Consider the following 17,442-nt stretch of genomic DNA (forward strand, 5'->3'; position numbering starts at 1 on the left):
ACCATATCTTGCTTAAGTCACAAAGACATGTTCAAAAAATTGCACAAGTCATTTATTTCTCTTAAGTTACATAATTTACACACAGTGTTATTACTATGCCAATAGCCATCCTTTGTTACATCCTATTTAAGTGAAAGTATCAATAAATGTCATATGTTACACTTTTGGTAAAGTTTTTTTGTGTTTCCTGCAAAACTTGAAAAAATGAGTTAGGCGATTATTTTAACAGGGTAACGATATACAAACACACAGTGAGCCATTTTATGCTGCTGGGGGGAATAAAACATTACATTTGTCCAGTTCCTTATCACACACTACGCCATTATTTGCTGGCAAGGCATATGCAAAGTGATGGTAGCTCATATTGTTAAACAAATGAATAGTCTGGTGTTATAAACTGCCTCAACAGTTTTAAAGTCCCTCTCAGACTTACTGATACTTAACATCGATATTATATATACTCTGGTATCGATAATATTCGATAGAAATTTTATCTAGTAACTTAAAATAGAAACTAGTAACAGAAAAACAAAGTTGACAAAAAATGACCAAACAAAAAAAAGACTTTATGCAAATCAGTATAACTCAGTCTAAATAATGAGTGTTACAAAATAATGAGAAAGTAGGTCATTGTTTTGAGATATTATGTCATCATTTTGAAAAAGTTTTCCATAATGTTGCGTTGCTAAGTCACTATTTTGAAAAAGTTTCTCATTATTTTAGATACTAAATCATTATTTTGAGATGCTAAGTCATTATTTTTAGATACCAAGTCTTTATTTTTAGATACCAAGTCTTTATTTTGAGATGTCAAGTCATTATTTTTAGATACCAAGTCTTTATTTGAGATGCCAAGGCATTATTTTTAGATACCAAGTCATTATTTGAGATGCCAAGTCTTTATTTTTTAGATACAAAGTCTTTATTTTGAGATGCCAAGTCTTTATTTTTAGATACAAAGTCATTATTCATTATTTTGAAAACATTCCTCATAATTTTGCAGTTCTATGTCATGATTTTTGAGAAAATGTGTCATTATTTTGTGATACAAAGTCATTTTTTTGAGAAATTATTATGAGATTTCTCCCTCCCCAAAAGGATAAATGAAACCCCACTAACCATGAAGCCATTATATTGAGATATTAAATCATTATTATTTTTGATAAAGTTTCTCATTATCATGACCTACAGGATCTTTTTTTTCTTTTTTATCACATTGGAAAAAAGGGCCTTCCATTAGATATCTAACAGGTCATTATGAGGTACTTTATCTCCTAAAAAATGATTAATTTATAACTTTTTTCACATTGTCTCTTGTCCCTAATGTAAATATCTAAGGAGGATTGTCTGTGTTGATTTAAATAGCCTAGTATGTTGTTATTTGTGGCAAAAACACCTAATTTGCTGGTGATTATAATCAGGTTAATTATAGATAATGGCTCTGCTGCTTTTAGTCCTCACTAATTAAATGTGCACCACCTGCCTGCATGTATTTATAGACGGAGGAGTGAAGCGTGACTGAGAAGGTACAGAGGTGACCCTGGATATTTCTGCTGACTTTGTTTATCTATATTAATACTACACTGCAAAAAAAGAAAAGTTGGGTGAACTCAAAATTTCAAGGCAACAAACTTAGATAAAATTTTAAGTTGGACAATTAAACTAATCTGTTTGTGGTTTTCATGGACAGGATCTCAAGGCGCAGCCAGGGGGAGGAAGGGATTCGGTTTGGTGACCTAAGAATTGCATCTCTGCTTTTTGCAGATGATGTGGTTCTTTTGGCTTCATCAAGCCGGGACCTCCAGCACTCGTTGGGGCGTTTTGCAGCCGAGTGCGAAGCGGTTGGGATGAGAGTTAGCACCTCAAAGTCTGAGGCCATGGTTCTCTGCCGGAAAACGGTGGACTGCCCCCTCTGGGTGGGGAGAGAGGTACTGCCTCAAGTGAAGGAGTTCAAGTATCTCGGGGTCTTGTTCACGAGTGAGGGTAGAACGGAGCGTGAGATGGACAGGCGGTTTGGTGCAGCGTCAGCAGTGATGCGGGCGTTGTACCGGACCGTCGTGGTGAAGAAGGCCTCGGCCCCGGATAAGCGGAAGAAAATGGATGGATGGACGGATGGACAATTAAACTAAATATTTTAAGTTTTGTTTTTGAGTTTGCTCAACTCTGAATTCAGATTTTTGTCAACTCAACTGTAAGTTGTACTAACTTATAATTTTACATTGTAATAACTTTTAATCCTTACTTCTGCTAACTTCTGCAATGAATTGGCACGATTGTAACAGCGCTATGAAATGTCAGCTAATGTTGCGACCACAATTTTGAGTTAGCATTGATACGCTAATGGCTACTCTTGTAGCTGTAACAAGCAGTGCCGCTAGCGTCAGTTAGCCGCTAGCATCAGTTAGCCGCTAGCTTTCGTTAATGAATTCCACCACTTTCCTGCATTTCACAACAAAGAAATAAGAGTTATCAGAACTATTGTCCCTTGTTTTGAACCCCAACTTAAAGATATAAGTAACAACAACTCACAAATTTGTTTTTGAGCAGACAACTGGCTTCCTTTGTTGTGCTAACTTACATTATTACCCTAAATGTCAATAATTTATATTTCCAAGTTTTACCAACTTAAATCACTGTTTTAGGCCAAAAAATACAAGTTGGCTTTTTTGCAGTGTACACTTAAGGCTAAACTCATATGGCCCATCACTCATGAAGAAAATTCAGTATGGCTCTTTTGGGAAGTGGTGGAAAGACATATTTTGTGTTTTCACTACCTGACACCTCCAGATACAGATGGCCGTGTGAGAGAGTAAGTAAGCAAAACGTGAAAAACAGCAACATTAAGGTGTTGGTCCACCAATAGTCACTGGAGCAGTGTCAGTGCTTTCTACTGGAAGATTGAACACCATTCATCCAGAAGATATTCCCTTATTTGGATCCAGAATCTCTCAGAGCTGTTCGATTGGGGTCAAACCTGCTGACTGTGAAGGCCACATCATGTGATTCACATCATTTCCATGCTAATGAAACCATTCAGTGCCCCTCCATGTAGGGAAGCATCTGCATTCTGGTTCTCCTTTAATGTCCATCGCTTCGACTGAATCTGTCACGTTGTCCTGACTTAATTAATTAGAACTGATTAAATTGGCTTCTACCGCCTGTAGTTCTAAAAATATACTGACAAGAGTTGTACTGTTTGTTTATTAGGGATGGGAATGGCCACATTTCATTAATATCACGTTACTTAAATCATGATGAGATAAACATTTTGCTGAATTGCAATATATTAAGATTCATAACCGTTTTTCCAGCAGTTTCAATGTTTTTAAATATCACCACAATGACTAATTGTTTTTTCAGAGAACTGATCCGGGTGGAATAGCCTCTAATGGAGCGTTTTACTTTACTTCTTTTTTTCTTCTTGGAAAACCCAACACTCTGTGTCCACTTTTATTTTGACAAGGACATTTTCCCCTGGCATCACATGCAGTTACCTATAATTGACAGTGCTGTGTCACGATAGCATCTTCAACTGCTACTATTTGTAGGACAGCATAAACCACCCATGGACAAAGAGTAGGAATACATTTTGATGAAAAATGAAGAAAAAAAAGACTTTTTTTTGCAGTCATCCAGTGGGCTTTTGCCAGGCCAGTTGTGCCGTATTTTTGAGACCCCTCATCTATCAACCTGCCAACATGCATGCAAATCAATCTCATTATGCAACCAGAAAATGGAACAATGGTACATTGCACTGTTCTCTTCTTTTAAAGTCTTTGCACTCTTGTCTTGGTGTGAGCTACATAGTCACCTGAAACTAGATTACCATGCCAGAATATTAAAACAGGATTAAGAAGAAGAAGATTAAATTCAACCTCTGCATTTAACCCATCCTTTTTTTACACACAAGTGAACACACCATGCAAGGAGCAGTGGGCAGCACATTACTGCGCCCGGGGAGCTGTGGATGGGGGTTAGGTGCCTTGCTCAAGGGCACTTCAGTCCTAGACCTGTCAGTACCGGGATTTGAACCGGCGACTCTCCAGTTACAAGCCCGATTCCTAACCTCTTTTAAGTCTGTTGCTTGCTGATGTAAAAGTTTTTATGCTGCTATCTTAGCCAGAACTCTCTTGAAAACAAGATTTCTGATTTCTCAATGTGATTTATTCCAGGTAAAGTAAAGGTGAAATAATATAAAACAGATAAGGCTGTGGTACAGTTTGGCAGCTTTCACGTGGGATTTATTTGCATGAGTGTGAGACAGGGCGGCATCAGTGAACCAGCCCTGGATAAATAAAGGTTTCTAGAAACACTGCAGCTTGTTATGTTACCAGTCAGGTAATGAAATCAGCTGCTGTAGTATTTGTTTACACAGGAAACTTCACAGCTGCCCATTTCTTCTTTAGACTGCAGCACAATAAAAAAAGTTCAATGCTACAGTGTGTGCACTCTGTCTCTGTGTTCGTCTCCTCACATCAGGACGGTCTGCACTCCAGGTCCAGCACCACATGGTGAACATGAGGAGCGTACGACTTCACGTGTTCTATGTGCTGGATGTTTGTCCTCCACTGTGAACCAGTGACGTCCTTTAAAAGAGAGATGATTCTGTTTGCTGCGTCATCAGCCCAGACCTGCCACGCCTCTCTGTCAGCTCTCTTCCCAGAAGCCCTCGGGGTGGCATCATCGATCTCTGGAACAGTTGCCGTGTTCGGTAACGGTGAGGTAACGTTTTGGTGAATGTGCAAAATACCACCAGTTGTTGTCTTCAGCAGGCGACATGCCACGGGCCAGCCGTCCTCAGAGCTCGGGATGAGACCCAGGTTCACTCTGTCAGCTACATCACGTAGCTGGAGCTAAAAAAAAACAAATAAAAACCTTTTTAATACCCTTAACTAAGTGATTGCCCCCAGAATGTCAGTCATTATTTGTTACATATTATAAAAAATAAATTACTAGAGATATACAATATGACAACAGCGATTGACCATTTATTCCCAAGAAATGACCTAAATTCTAAAAATATTTTATTTAATTATTGTGGCGGTTACTACTTATATTTTAGTAAACCTTTATTGGTTTAGTTTTGTGCAGCTACAGACAGAAATTATCCTATTTCCAGTGGCTGCTGGTATGATTTTCAGTAGAGATGTGACCCAATTAAACCACTAGAGGGCAGAATCAGCACTTCATGCCTGCAGCGCAGTATTCAATCAATAAGGAATCAGCAGGATGGGAATCATATGAAAACACTTCACTTGTTGGTTGTCTCCTCGGTGAATCGTGCATCGGTCAGACACTCCGTTAGCCACCAGGTTTTTCTGTAAAGCTTCGACTGCAGCAGGGTTCCACTCACAGGCGTGAACATAACCAGCGCCAGCGTGGACCAGATATGGAAGAGTGAAGTATCCAATACCTGACACAAGATACAGCTGTGATAGTTAATACAAGAGAAAACCACTTATATTGATTATGGTTTTAGTGACACAATGCTTATATGGATCCAAAGCTTGGACAGAAACATTTCCTACACAAATGCTGTTTAAAATACACTTTCAAATGGAAATTGAGATTTTTGAAAACATTTTTTTTTTTTTTAACAACTCTTCACTTCTTTCCAGTTGTGTATTTGCTACATCACTGTAAATCGTAATGGGATAGAGCATTTTCATTGTATTGTAATTGGATATTTGTTTTCTGTGGCCACAGTGTGTTGTTTGTTGTTTTTGTCTATGTTGGAAAATGCAATAAAAAATATTTCAAAAAACAAACAAAAAAACCCCAAACACTTTCAGTAATCAAGTATTCAATAATGTGTTAATTGTGTGTCTTTTCATACATGACAACCAAAAAGTTAATTCTATTTTACTTCCATGATACTTGGATGCCTCCTGCTACGAGTTCATGTTGATAGTGTATAGTTTATTTTTTAGGTCTGTTAGAAATGAAGAAATGACCTGAAGACACTAAGCTGTGTCTCAGTAGCCACATTTCCACTACTGACTTTACTGCATTTGTAACCCGCACAATATTGTTCTAGGTTATGGCCTGGTAATAATATATATTCTTCATCCATATAAAACACACATTGGCAGTTATCCTACCTGCATACAAATCCACCACAGTCTCCCCTCTGCAGTCAAATCCAGCCACTCTGAGCTTCTCTGTTATGTTTCCAGCTGAGAACATGCATTTGGTTACATCAAACTCATACCTGAAAGGTGAAGACATGAAAAACTCAGACATATCTTAGCCATTGTGACCTTTTCAGTTAACAAAATCAACAGCAAATACATGACTTTGATTGATTAGGACGGACATTTACCTAATCCTATTGTCCACATGTTCGACCCAGCTGTGCTCTCCCAACAGCATCGTCACTACAGGAGACCTGAAGCCATCCCTGGATATTCGACTCATCTTTGCCAGCCGCTTCGCCCCCAGTCCTTCAGCCACAGCACGCCATAGCTGTTGATCTAAAAAAAAAAAAGGTCAATCAATGTCCTTGTGAATTATTTGGTAGATAAATAATACTACACACTCTACTAAAAAGGGTGTGGGTAAATTAAGGCACTGTACCCATTTTCTTCCACAGTGGCAGAGAGAAACAGTTGTCTCCCAGCAGGATGAGGTCTCCATGCCTCTGGAAGCTGCTCGGGAGGTCCCCCTTCAGCTCCTCTGTCCATCTTTCACCACGAGACTCCAACAGCTCCTGCAACATTTCCTCCACTTTATTACCACTTGTTCTCCTTGTCTTCTTCTTCAACTGCAGAGGAGACTGTGATAAAAGCAGGACAAAAAGGTACATAAAAACACTTTAAAGCTGCTGCTAGTTGTATTTAAGTGAAACTAAGCTTTAATTACCTGACTCCAAACTATTTCACAAGTACCGTCCGAAGCCACCATGGCTCTCAGAGACTGCAGATCCAGCTGTGGCAGACAGGACTGTAGAAGGGGCAGCAGGACTGTCCCATCTGAGTGTTTCAGGACGCACAAACTTGCATCCAAAGCTTCTGTGGACTGCAGACACCTCCTATAAATAAGACAGCGTTTAAAAGTTACATGCAAGGTGTCTAAAATACCATTCAAATTAGCATCACGTGTTACTGTTAATATTGTAACAATATTTCTATCGAGCTGCACTAGGTTCCCATTTGTGTATTTGGTTCCCATGCTAACTGCTAGCTCAGTTAGCTTCAGCAGCTATTTTCAATCACTAACATGGCGAATTACCTGAACTGTTGCACGTGACACTGCGAAACACGAAGACAAGGGACGCTGTCCATTTACGAACAATCCAAAAAATACACTGTTCTTATATTTGACGGTTCAAACGTGCTAATTGAGCCTCCAACGAAAATTACAGCTAACCGGAAGCTTGTTGAACAATAACACACAGCGTTGTTTCTGGTCGGACCGTTGTTCAGGACGGACGTGTCATAACACTAGCATTAGCTTTTAAACTGCCATTGTTTTAATATTTTCTGGCACCGAAGAGGGAAATTTTCTTATTAAAAATGATGAAAACTTCTTTATTTATATTATAGTTTTGTTCGACAGTCCTTTTAAGTTAATCCTTTGATGCACAACATGGGTCTAAAGCAGGGGTCTCAAACTCAAATTACAGTATCAAAATGACCAAAAAAAGACACAAAATGACACAAAAGACACAAAATTACAAAAAAAGACACAAAATTATTACAAAAAGACACAAAATTACCAAAAAAAAGATACAAAATTACTTAAAAAAAAAAAAGACACATAATTACAAAAAAAAGACACAAAGTTATTTAAAAAAGACACAAAATTATTACAAAAAGACACAAAATTACCAAAAAAAAAGATACAAAATTACTAAAAAAAAAATTATTTTAAAAGAGACACAAAATTACCCAAAAAAGTAATTAAAGGGACCTTCCACACACACACACACACCTTCAACATTGTAAAGTGCCATTCATATAAAACTCACATTAAACTTTCATATCAAGGTGGGGGCCACAAAATATTGTCCCATGATTTAAAGTGACCCGACTAAGTTTTTATGTTCTATATCTTTGCAATGAATTCATTTCATCATTCAGTCTTTCAGGTTTCCCTCAAGTAACTTGTTTTTGATAATCATACATTCTAATTTTTTGTTTTAATTTCTTACTTTTTGAATAAAACCCCTTGTTTTTAATCACTACGCTTCTAATGCACAAGGTCATTTTTGACCCATGTTGTGCATTAGAAGGTGTTTATATGTTGTCACCAATTTAAAACCTGACAAAGATGACACAATATTAACTATCCTATTTTGTTAAATTTGTGTTTTTCCAATGGAAATTATTATTTGGTGGCTCTAATAAGTCTCAAATGTTAAAATATGTGATTTTCCAATGTTATCTGATGGTTCTTTTAAAGTTAAAAAGAAAAAGTTAAACCTTAAAAAGTTACACATATACTCAAATTGTTAATTTAGTGTATCAATTTTTGTATCACTAAGCTTCTAATGCACAAGCTCATTTTTGACCCATGTGTGTAAACTTGATGTAAGAATACAAAAAATATTTTCCTTCATAAAGTATGAAAGGAAAAATGAATATAATGATCTGTTGTAATTTTTGACCATTAGAAGGTGTTTATATGTTGTGCATCAAAGGGTTAATAAAAATAAATAAATCAGGAGCAGTTTGGACAAGTTGCTCCTCAATGTCGATAGATGGAGACAAACGGTTCAAAACACAAGAAGGTGAAGTGAGTTAATTTATGCAAAACATGTCTGTTAAAATAAATTAAATTAATGTCAAAGTTCAGTATAAACATTTAATAAAGTACTGTTGTACATAAATTCTATGTATTAACCAACGTTACTCATTCTTTGCTTGAGTATTTCTATTTACTGCTACCTACATTATACTAATAAGTACTAGTTACTTTATTTTTCCACCACTGGTCATGTTTAAAACGATTTAAAACAACAACAATAACAACAAAAACATTTTGAATTTGTGTTTAATAGGGAAAAATAACCTATAGAGGCACAGCAGAGAAATACATTTATCTCATGAGGATAAAGCTTTATCTACTATTTTGTTTATATATTTTAGGATTTGTTACAAATGTATCAGAACTGTTTGTCCCATATCCCTATTCTTTTCTATTTTCTGTGCCAGACTTCCACATTGGTTGGACTTCAGAGGGACTGAAAAAACAATATTCAAAATTGACGCAACAGATGCCGAAATACACTGCTTTTTGGTCCAAAAATAAGAGATGAAGAGCTAAGATTCTTACACTTTTTTTAGTGAGATTTATTGAGATTTCAAGCCGTATTTGACATTTTTGGTGTTATTTTTATATTGATAGTTGTTTTGTTGACATGTTTTCTGTGATACAGGATGTATTTTAAAATGTTTTTAAAAGTTGCCTCAGCATTTCCTGTTGATCATCTTCTTAGAATCCATTAATTATTGATATATTGACTTTTGACTTTCACTATTGCCCTTTGAGTGGATGTGTAAGAGTTGTATTGTAGTCATGGTAGTGATATATTCAACCATTTTTGGGGAGTTAATGTTATCTGTACTTTTATTGATATGTTATATTGATTGGTATTTTTTTTAATTTTTTTAATTTTTTTTTTTTTTATTGTTGTTTGCACTTAAAGAACATACAATCATAAAGAAAGAACAGTACAAGAAACAGTTAAAGAAAATGCAGGAAAGATCAAAAAGCCCAAAGGGCTTATACGCGACCCTCCCTCTTAAACCTATAAATAACTATACTTTACTTAAATGACATAGCTAGATGAAAATAAAAAAATACAAACAAAATATAAACAAAAACAAATAATACAACAACAATTTTATATCAGCAGTCTTGTGCTGCAGCTGTTAAACAACAATTCCCCCCAGGATAAACACAGTTATATCTTATCTACTGCTCATTACATCAATCGAACTATATTTAAGTTTTCTGCTTGCAGTAACATCAAACTACCTCCTCCTCTCTGATCTCATATTATGTAATGAAAAGTGGCACTAGATTTGAAATTCTGACTTTTAGTTGCCTGCAGTCCTGATGACTACATTTGAGTTGACATCCTGGTCAAAGGAACATCTGACAGGTCATGTTTTAATAATTTCCTCCTCTGCAGGCTGCAGTAGATATAAAACAGCAGGGATCTGACTGATGGAGACATGGAGGCTTTTCCTCCTCTGGTCCATCACTTCAGGCAGAGACGGCTCAAGGCATTAGCGAACTAAGCGACTGCTTAGGGCCTCGTGGCCTCTAGGGGGCCCCCAAGAGCAATTACCAATAATAATACCAATAATATATTTTTATTTTTTATTTTTTGCATGTATGAGTAATGATTTCTGTATGATCAAAGATAGAGTGCTGCTGCTGATGTGGTGCATATATATATATATATATATATATATATGTGTGTGTGTGTATATATATATGTATATATACATATATATCTACATATATACATGCACACACACACACACACACACACACACACACATATATATATCTATATATATATATATACACACACACACACGTGTATATATATATATATATATATACAGTACAGGCCAAAAGTTTGGACACACCTTCTCATTCAATGCGTTTTTCTTTATTTTCATGCCTATTTACATTGTAGATTCTCACTGAAGGCATCAAAACTATGAATGAACACATATGGAATTATGTACTTAACAAAAAAGTGTGAAATAACTGAACATGTTTTCAGTTATTTCACACTTTTTTGTTAAGTACATAATTCCACATGTGTTCATTAATAGTTTTGATGAATTTACAATGTCAGTAGTCATGAAAATAAAGGAAACGCATTGAATGAGAAGGTGTGTCCAAACTTTTGGCCTGTACTGTATATATATATACACATGTACACACACACACACACACACGTGTATATATATATATATATATATATATATATATATATATACCCCAGGTCGCTCTTGTAGTTGAATGTGCTACATTTTGAGATTAAAAACCATATTTTGTATTATTATTGCATTGGTATTATTTAGGTTATTAACTTGTTTTTAACAATCAATATTATTGGCAGAAATCGAGGGCCCGAAATCTAATTCTGCTTAGGGCCCCATGGAGGCTTGGGCCGGCTCTGACTTCAGGCCTGAGAGTGAAAGATGCTTGTTTCTCTCTCCAGATGGTTTCAGGTCCAGCTCTCTCCCTGTGTGCTTGGTAAAGTGCCGTCGTCTGGCCTCAGTGTAGCAACAAGGAGGCTTTAATAGCTGTATGACTGAGCTGAGCCAATATTGAACCATCATATTAATATCGCTTTTTATGTCTTTACCCAGAGTGACTCAGCAGGGGCTATTATAAAGCTTGTATAGTCAGTGTCAAAATCGTTATTATTATTAACCCTTTATCGGGCGAAGAACTATATTTGGTAACTTCAGTGGATATCCAAAATGGGGTGTAATATTTCGAGAAAAAAAGTTGCAAATTTACTAGATTAAAGTGGCAAATCTACAAGAAAAATAGTTGCAGATTTAAGACATTTAAAGTGGCAAATCTGCAAGAAAAAAGTTGCAGATTTTCAAGGAAAAAGTGGAGGGAAAAGCAACTTTTTTCTCACAGATTCACCACTTTAAATCTCAGAAATCTGCACATTTTTTCTCATAGATTTGTCACTTTAACCTCGTTAACTTTTCAAAAACTCAAAATATTACCCCCCTCCCTCGGGTCCGTATGTTTTTTTTTTAAACATTCTAGCAGTATGTAATATCCTCCAATATTCTCTAACAATATATATGAATCACAAGCTGAAGACAGCAATAATTGGTGGGTGGGAATCATTTAATGAATATTTTTCATATAAATTGTGCCATAAATACACACCAAACATTATTATTGGTGAACATTCAATATGATTAGCAATATTATTTAAAACAGATCCAGTAAATACTTTTTTAGGGGGAAATAATCAAAGGTTTTTCTGGGAGAAGCAAAATGCACCCATATATATATATATATATATATATATATATACACACACACACACTATATTTCAGTATTGCGGGTACATTTGAAGTTAAGACAAAATTTTTTTTTTTCTCTCCATAAAACCTTTTTAATTCCCATAGTGAATAGTTTAATGTAACACTTCCAGCATTTGCCAAGCTTAAACATGTAAGATTTAAAATATTGAATCTGCAAATCATCGTAGTAACAGTAAAATCAGTCAACTTATGGTAAATATTTATAGTACTCAGATGTGATACATTTTAAAACCATGTCTTTCCTAAGAGAACTTTTGTCTTTACATCTACTAATTCAACTTTAAATTTTATCAAACAATGTTTTGAATAAACAAAATGTCAATTGGATGCTGTGGGTATGAAGAAATTCTGTAAACCTTTTTTTTTTGCAGTTGGATTTTTAGTAACAAATTATCATAATCATAATCATAAATACTTTATTGATCCCTGAGGGGAAATTACTCTTGTTAAAGTTGCTGCTGTATAAGAAATAGGAATGTTTAAAAAAGTGTGCTATATTTATAAACAAAAACAATAATATGAAATACAAAGCCTTAAGTAAATAGAGATGTATACAAATAGAAATACATTTGAAGAAATAGATCGAATTTTCCTCTCATAAAGCTGTATCAACCTTGTATAAATAGCTTGATAAACCATAAATATACTCTGAATGACATTGAAAAAGGGAGCATGTTGTGTCCATAGTGTTTTCTAGTGGGAAGTGATTAAGTGTGAGGACCTCTGCAGTGTTTACCTCTGCTCTCTGGAGCCTCCATGGAGCAACACTTGAGGGATTAATGCATCTGGTGTCTATTACCAATTATCTTCATGAATACATCCCTTCACACTCTCCTCCCTGGGGTGATCCTCCGGGCGAGCAAATCAGCATATTAATGTGATCCAAAACAGGACCTTCATCTGCGTCCTTTGTTCCTTTTTGTTTTACCTGTCCTGCCCCTTTAAGATTAGACATTTCAATCTAGGCGTGTTTCCTGCTGCCATTGACTAAAACCGAGAGCTGGCATCCTGCGGGAAAAAAAGCATCAAGCAGCGTTTGCGTCCATACAGGCGGTTATTCCTGACTTCGGAAGGATTTTTAAAAATTAATATTGTTTTATACATGAAGGCAGAGTGAGCGTGTCCGGCTGCGGGGTCACAATATGAACGCCTGCACGATCATTTATGATTTATCGAGATGATATGAATGTCAATCGGTCAAGGTCCGCGCGCCCAATGCAACAGCCACGGGTGGATTCTCAAACCTCTGGTGGGAAACATCTGCCGCAAGCATTTGGATGAATTTCTAATGTGTATTTTTTATATTTAATATCATACTGCTGGGAGGATTGTCGGTTTTTTAGGAGCAGCGTGGGAGCCTCACTGTGGGAATGACATGCTGCAGTAAAGACGGGAAACTGTAAATAATAATGGATTAGAAAACAATGATAATGTGACTGCGACCCTTTGGAAGAAAATGCTTTACAGTCCTCGCCCTGTGCAGAAATCTTTAACGCTACAGAGTAAGTGTGTTGTTGTTGTTTTTTTTCACTGTGTCCGATTGATTGAACAGTATTTGTGAGAGCCATCAGCTCATTGTCTGACTCGTTTCTCAGTATAACAGCTGACATAAACCCGGAGAAAGACTGAGAGAGGAGAGCTGCAGAGAGGACACCATGTCGGCGGTGATGATCACACGAAAGGTGCGAAAATGGGAGAAGCTCCCGGGAAAAAACACTTTCTGCTGCGACGGACGGGTGATGATGGCCCGGCAGAAGGGGGTCTTCTACCTGACCCTGTTCCTCATCGTCGGGACCTGCTCCCTCTTCTTCGCTTTCGAGTAAGTCATTTCCTGCCTCTGGCGATGGATTACACTGGAAATAATTGTCTTGTAAATTAACAGTAAAATCCTGGCAGCAGGGTTGCCAGTATTCTACTGTTAATTTTAAAGTTCCTCTACTGTTATTTACTTTACACTATGTTACTGAGGTAAAACCACATACTGAATTACAGTAAAATCCTGCATTTCATTGATTTTTACAGTAGACTTAAACACAGAATAGTGTTGAAGCTAGTTGTAGAAAATCTTTAAAGAATTTTAAAGGATTTTAAAGGATTTACACTACAAAGCTAGTTGCAATATTGTTGCAGTATACAATGCAGTCATTTTTTGTAAATAGAGCATATTACTGTCTGAAAGCCAATTACTATGTGCTGCCTTCACTGTAACCTCAGTAATTTGAATATACTATACTGAATGAGTTAGTTAAATAAAATACAGCCATTAAAAAATGTGGACAAGAAGAGACTTAGAAAATATCATATATATATATGTGTGTAAAAAAAAAAAAAAAAAAAAAAAAAATATATATATATATATATATATATGTATCGTGTAAAAAAAATAAAATAAATATATATATTATATTTTATGGGAAACGGCAAGCTAGCTACAAATATTGCCCAGAATGCATTGTTTTCTACAGTATATTACAATTTTAATGAAAAACAGTATGTTACTGTCACAATAATCTGTTAAAATGTATGATTTGCTCGAGAAAGTGCTCATAAGTCACTTTAATTGTCTAAACTCCCAATTTTTCTGTAGTAGCTGTCAGTATGATCCTGAGACTAACCTTATCAGACTTTAGAGCTGCAACAACCAGTCGATTAATCGATTAATTGATTAATTAGCAGGGAAGCAATTCAGATAATCATTAAGAATTTCAGTTTTTGAGAAAGAATTTCAAATATCTAATTTCCTACTTTTACATTTTTAAAAAATATTTTCTAGTTTACTTTGTTCCTCTATGATCGTAAACCAAATGAGGTTGTTACAATACCAGAAGTTTAAACTTTAATACAATGCTAGTATAAGAAATTGATACTCCAGACCATTTAGATACCATGACAAAAAGTTAAAACGTCCTTTAAAAAAAAAAAAAAAAAAAATCAACAACCTCCACACATCGGTACACAGTTGATTTTCTTCCCCATTTGTGTTGAAAATCTGATTGTAGATCAGCTTAGGTACATTCGACACCATCGAATGTGAAATATTGATACTTCTGCATTGATACTTTCTGATATTTCTGCAGCGAAATCATGTTTTCATTACACGATTATCATGCCTAAAACGATTCATGATAACACCAGTAAGCAATATCTTTTGAAACATTTTTTGAAAACTATCAGTCAAATTGATCTTTCACCTTATTTATTGTGTGTTTTATTACTTTTTTGGCCAATGACATACAACTTCTGACGTAGGGAGGTGGAGAGAGTCTCCATAGTAACCATAACTGTACAAAAGCGTACACCAAATTATAATTTACACTAAATTATTAAACATGATATAAGTATTACATTTTTTAAATATCACGGTTATTGGCAATACCAGTATATACGACACCAGACCACACAAGACCAAACTATTTATCGTTTAGTAAAGGAAATATAGATTATATATATTGATCCATCTGGCAATCATGGTCTCCATTCATCGACTACGTGAAAAGTTATAAAGATAACAAGATTACAGTTTCCCAGAACACAAGGTGCAGCATTGCAGTTCCTTGTTTTATCCAAATATCTTCAGGTAATTATAATATAAGACAAGCAAAAATGGTAAAGTCCTCCCATTTGATGAGCTTGAGCCAGCAAATATTTGTTATTTTTGCGAGAAAAATGACTGAAATTATGAATGTGTTACCTCAATAGTTGGTTATAGTTTCAGATTTAGTCTCTCGTCAACCACTTCTGTCATGTGTCTATATATATGAATACTTTATTTTTGGATAGGGACAGTACACATTAATGAACATCGATAGACATCTTTGTAAATATGCCGGATTATAGCAAGGCTGCTAGTTTGCATCCGTAGTCCCTAAAAAAATTAAAAATAAATACAAATATAAAAGACAGCAAGTACATAGGTAAGATACAAATAGAGGAGACAACACACACACACACACACACACACACACAACACATACAGACCCAGACAGGATATAACTATGCAATAAAAAGTAATGTTCAAGTCCAGATAGTGGTCACACTTTTGATATGATTTGAGCCATTGCTTCAGATTTCCTTTAAAAGAAGACAAAGTAGTTTTTAAATGAGTACTGGTCATTTGTAGGCTTTTAAACTGTACTTAAAGCTAAGGTGTTTCCTTGTGCAGTCTCACTGTAAACTGATCTGCAGCTTGCTACAAGGCCCTTCATTTGTAACAAGCAAGAATCTGTTTTGATAATCTCCCAGACACACTGTGGCTCCATGGTGCTCAGAAACAGAGACAAGGTTTATGATTGACCACATACTGAGGCGTTAAATATTTAATAGGTGTCCAGCTCCTCCTCTGGTTTAAGAAAGGAAAGCTGCCTCCTTTTTTTTTTTTTTGGTTGTCTCAGCAGTTTTGTCTCAAACCACTACTCGCCCAAACCCAGTGGACTCATTAGCGATGCAAACACCGGGCTCGAAAGCAGCACATGAACCGAAATTGTGTCAGCTGAGGCTGCATGGATTGTTTTTAAGATGAAGAACATGATGATTGTAAATCAGTGCTGCTGCTCATTCAGATTGCATGTATCATCAGCCTTTGTGTACCACTTGTTTCCTGTTTCTTCTGCCCTTTCTCGCCAGTTTTTAACTGAAAAAACAGGCACGATGATTTAGCACAAAATGCTTCTCTGTAACACAGTAACCTCTCTTGACTGTGGGCGTGTATGCAGCTACCAGGACAAATGGATTTGGAGCATAGCAGAGGAGAGAAGTAGCTGCTCTCACATAGTGCCAGGCCCTTCCCGTCTCTGTCTGCTCTGCACTTTAATGGCCTCCTGCTTTCCCTTTGAGTCCGGACAGAAGGAGCTGTTGCCCGGCTCGGAGCAAAAAGAGAGAGAGATGATACTTCTCACGCCGAACATCCAGAGCCCAGAGGAGGCATTGCGGTGACTAATGGCTGGAGGGTTGTTAGCATGCTACGTTCATATTACAGTTGAGCGTAATTATCTCTCATGGGGGGATGGATATTAACACGGAGATCAGGCTCAGACAGCATGGGGGTAATTTTCCAACTCGCCATTACGCGGCATGTTGATATGTATCTGATTTAAACCTCTGACAGAGTAATAGCCTTCTGCAAGAACACTGAGGTTTAATGCATTATCAAACTACCCATTTGCAGCTACATTTAAGAGAAGCATTAACACGATAACTCCAGTCTTTCTTTTAGAGTAAATTATCCCCAGCTGGTATTAGGACTGCAATCTGCTGATTATTTTCACATTTAATAGATTTCTTTCTATACATGTGTGAGAGGGGACATATACAAATTACTTGTTTAGTTAAAGCAGTTTGAAGTCTAGATGAAATGAAAAATGCCCATTTCATATTTTTATATCACATCCCTGTTAATACT

The 17,442-nt window shown here is 36.1% G+C and overlaps 2 protein-coding genes across 3 annotated transcripts in view; one reads left to right on the forward strand and one right to left on the reverse strand.

Moving 5' to 3' along the window:
• Window positions 1–3,907: 3,907 nt before the first annotated feature.
• Window positions 3,908–7,444, reverse strand: trmt12 (tRNA methyltransferase 12 homolog). 2 transcript variants are annotated; one of them, XM_059346497.1, is made up of 7 exons: window positions 7,231–7,444; window positions 6,862–7,030; window positions 6,577–6,709; window positions 6,323–6,473; window positions 6,102–6,211; window positions 5,256–5,413; window positions 3,908–4,853 (listed from the first exon to the last, which is right to left on the reverse strand). In XM_059346497.1, exons 1-7 carry the CDS (start codon window positions 7,281–7,283, stop codon window positions 4,476–4,478), a joined length of 1,152 nt encoding a protein of 383 aa, XP_059202480.1. In that variant the 5' UTR covers window positions 7,284–7,444; the 3' UTR covers window positions 3,908–4,475. The 2 variants fall into 2 exon arrangements, with proteins under 2 accessions (XP_059202480.1, XP_059202479.1); XM_059346496.1 differs by having other exon boundaries at window positions 3,909–4,853; window positions 6,577–6,775; window positions 7,231–7,443.
• Window positions 7,445–13,054: 5,610 nt separating this feature from the next.
• Window positions 13,055–17,442, forward strand: part of zdhhc9 (zinc finger DHHC-type palmitoyltransferase 9) — a 37,891-nt gene continuing 33,503 nt past the window's right edge. The window contains exons 1-2 of the mRNA XM_059345930.1: window positions 13,055–13,546; window positions 13,640–13,863. Coding sequence (XP_059201913.1) covers window positions 13,700–13,863 — 164 coding nt within the window. The 5' untranslated portion in view covers window positions 13,055–13,546; window positions 13,640–13,699. The remainder of the gene's footprint in view (window positions 13,547–13,639; window positions 13,864–17,442) is intronic.

Source organism: Centropristis striata, chromosome 12, assembly GCF_030273125.1.
Source record: "Centropristis striata isolate RG_2023a ecotype Rhode Island chromosome 12, C.striata_1.0, whole genome shotgun sequence".
In the NCBI taxonomy this organism is placed as follows: Eukaryota; Metazoa; Chordata; class Actinopteri; order Perciformes; family Serranidae; genus Centropristis; species Centropristis striata.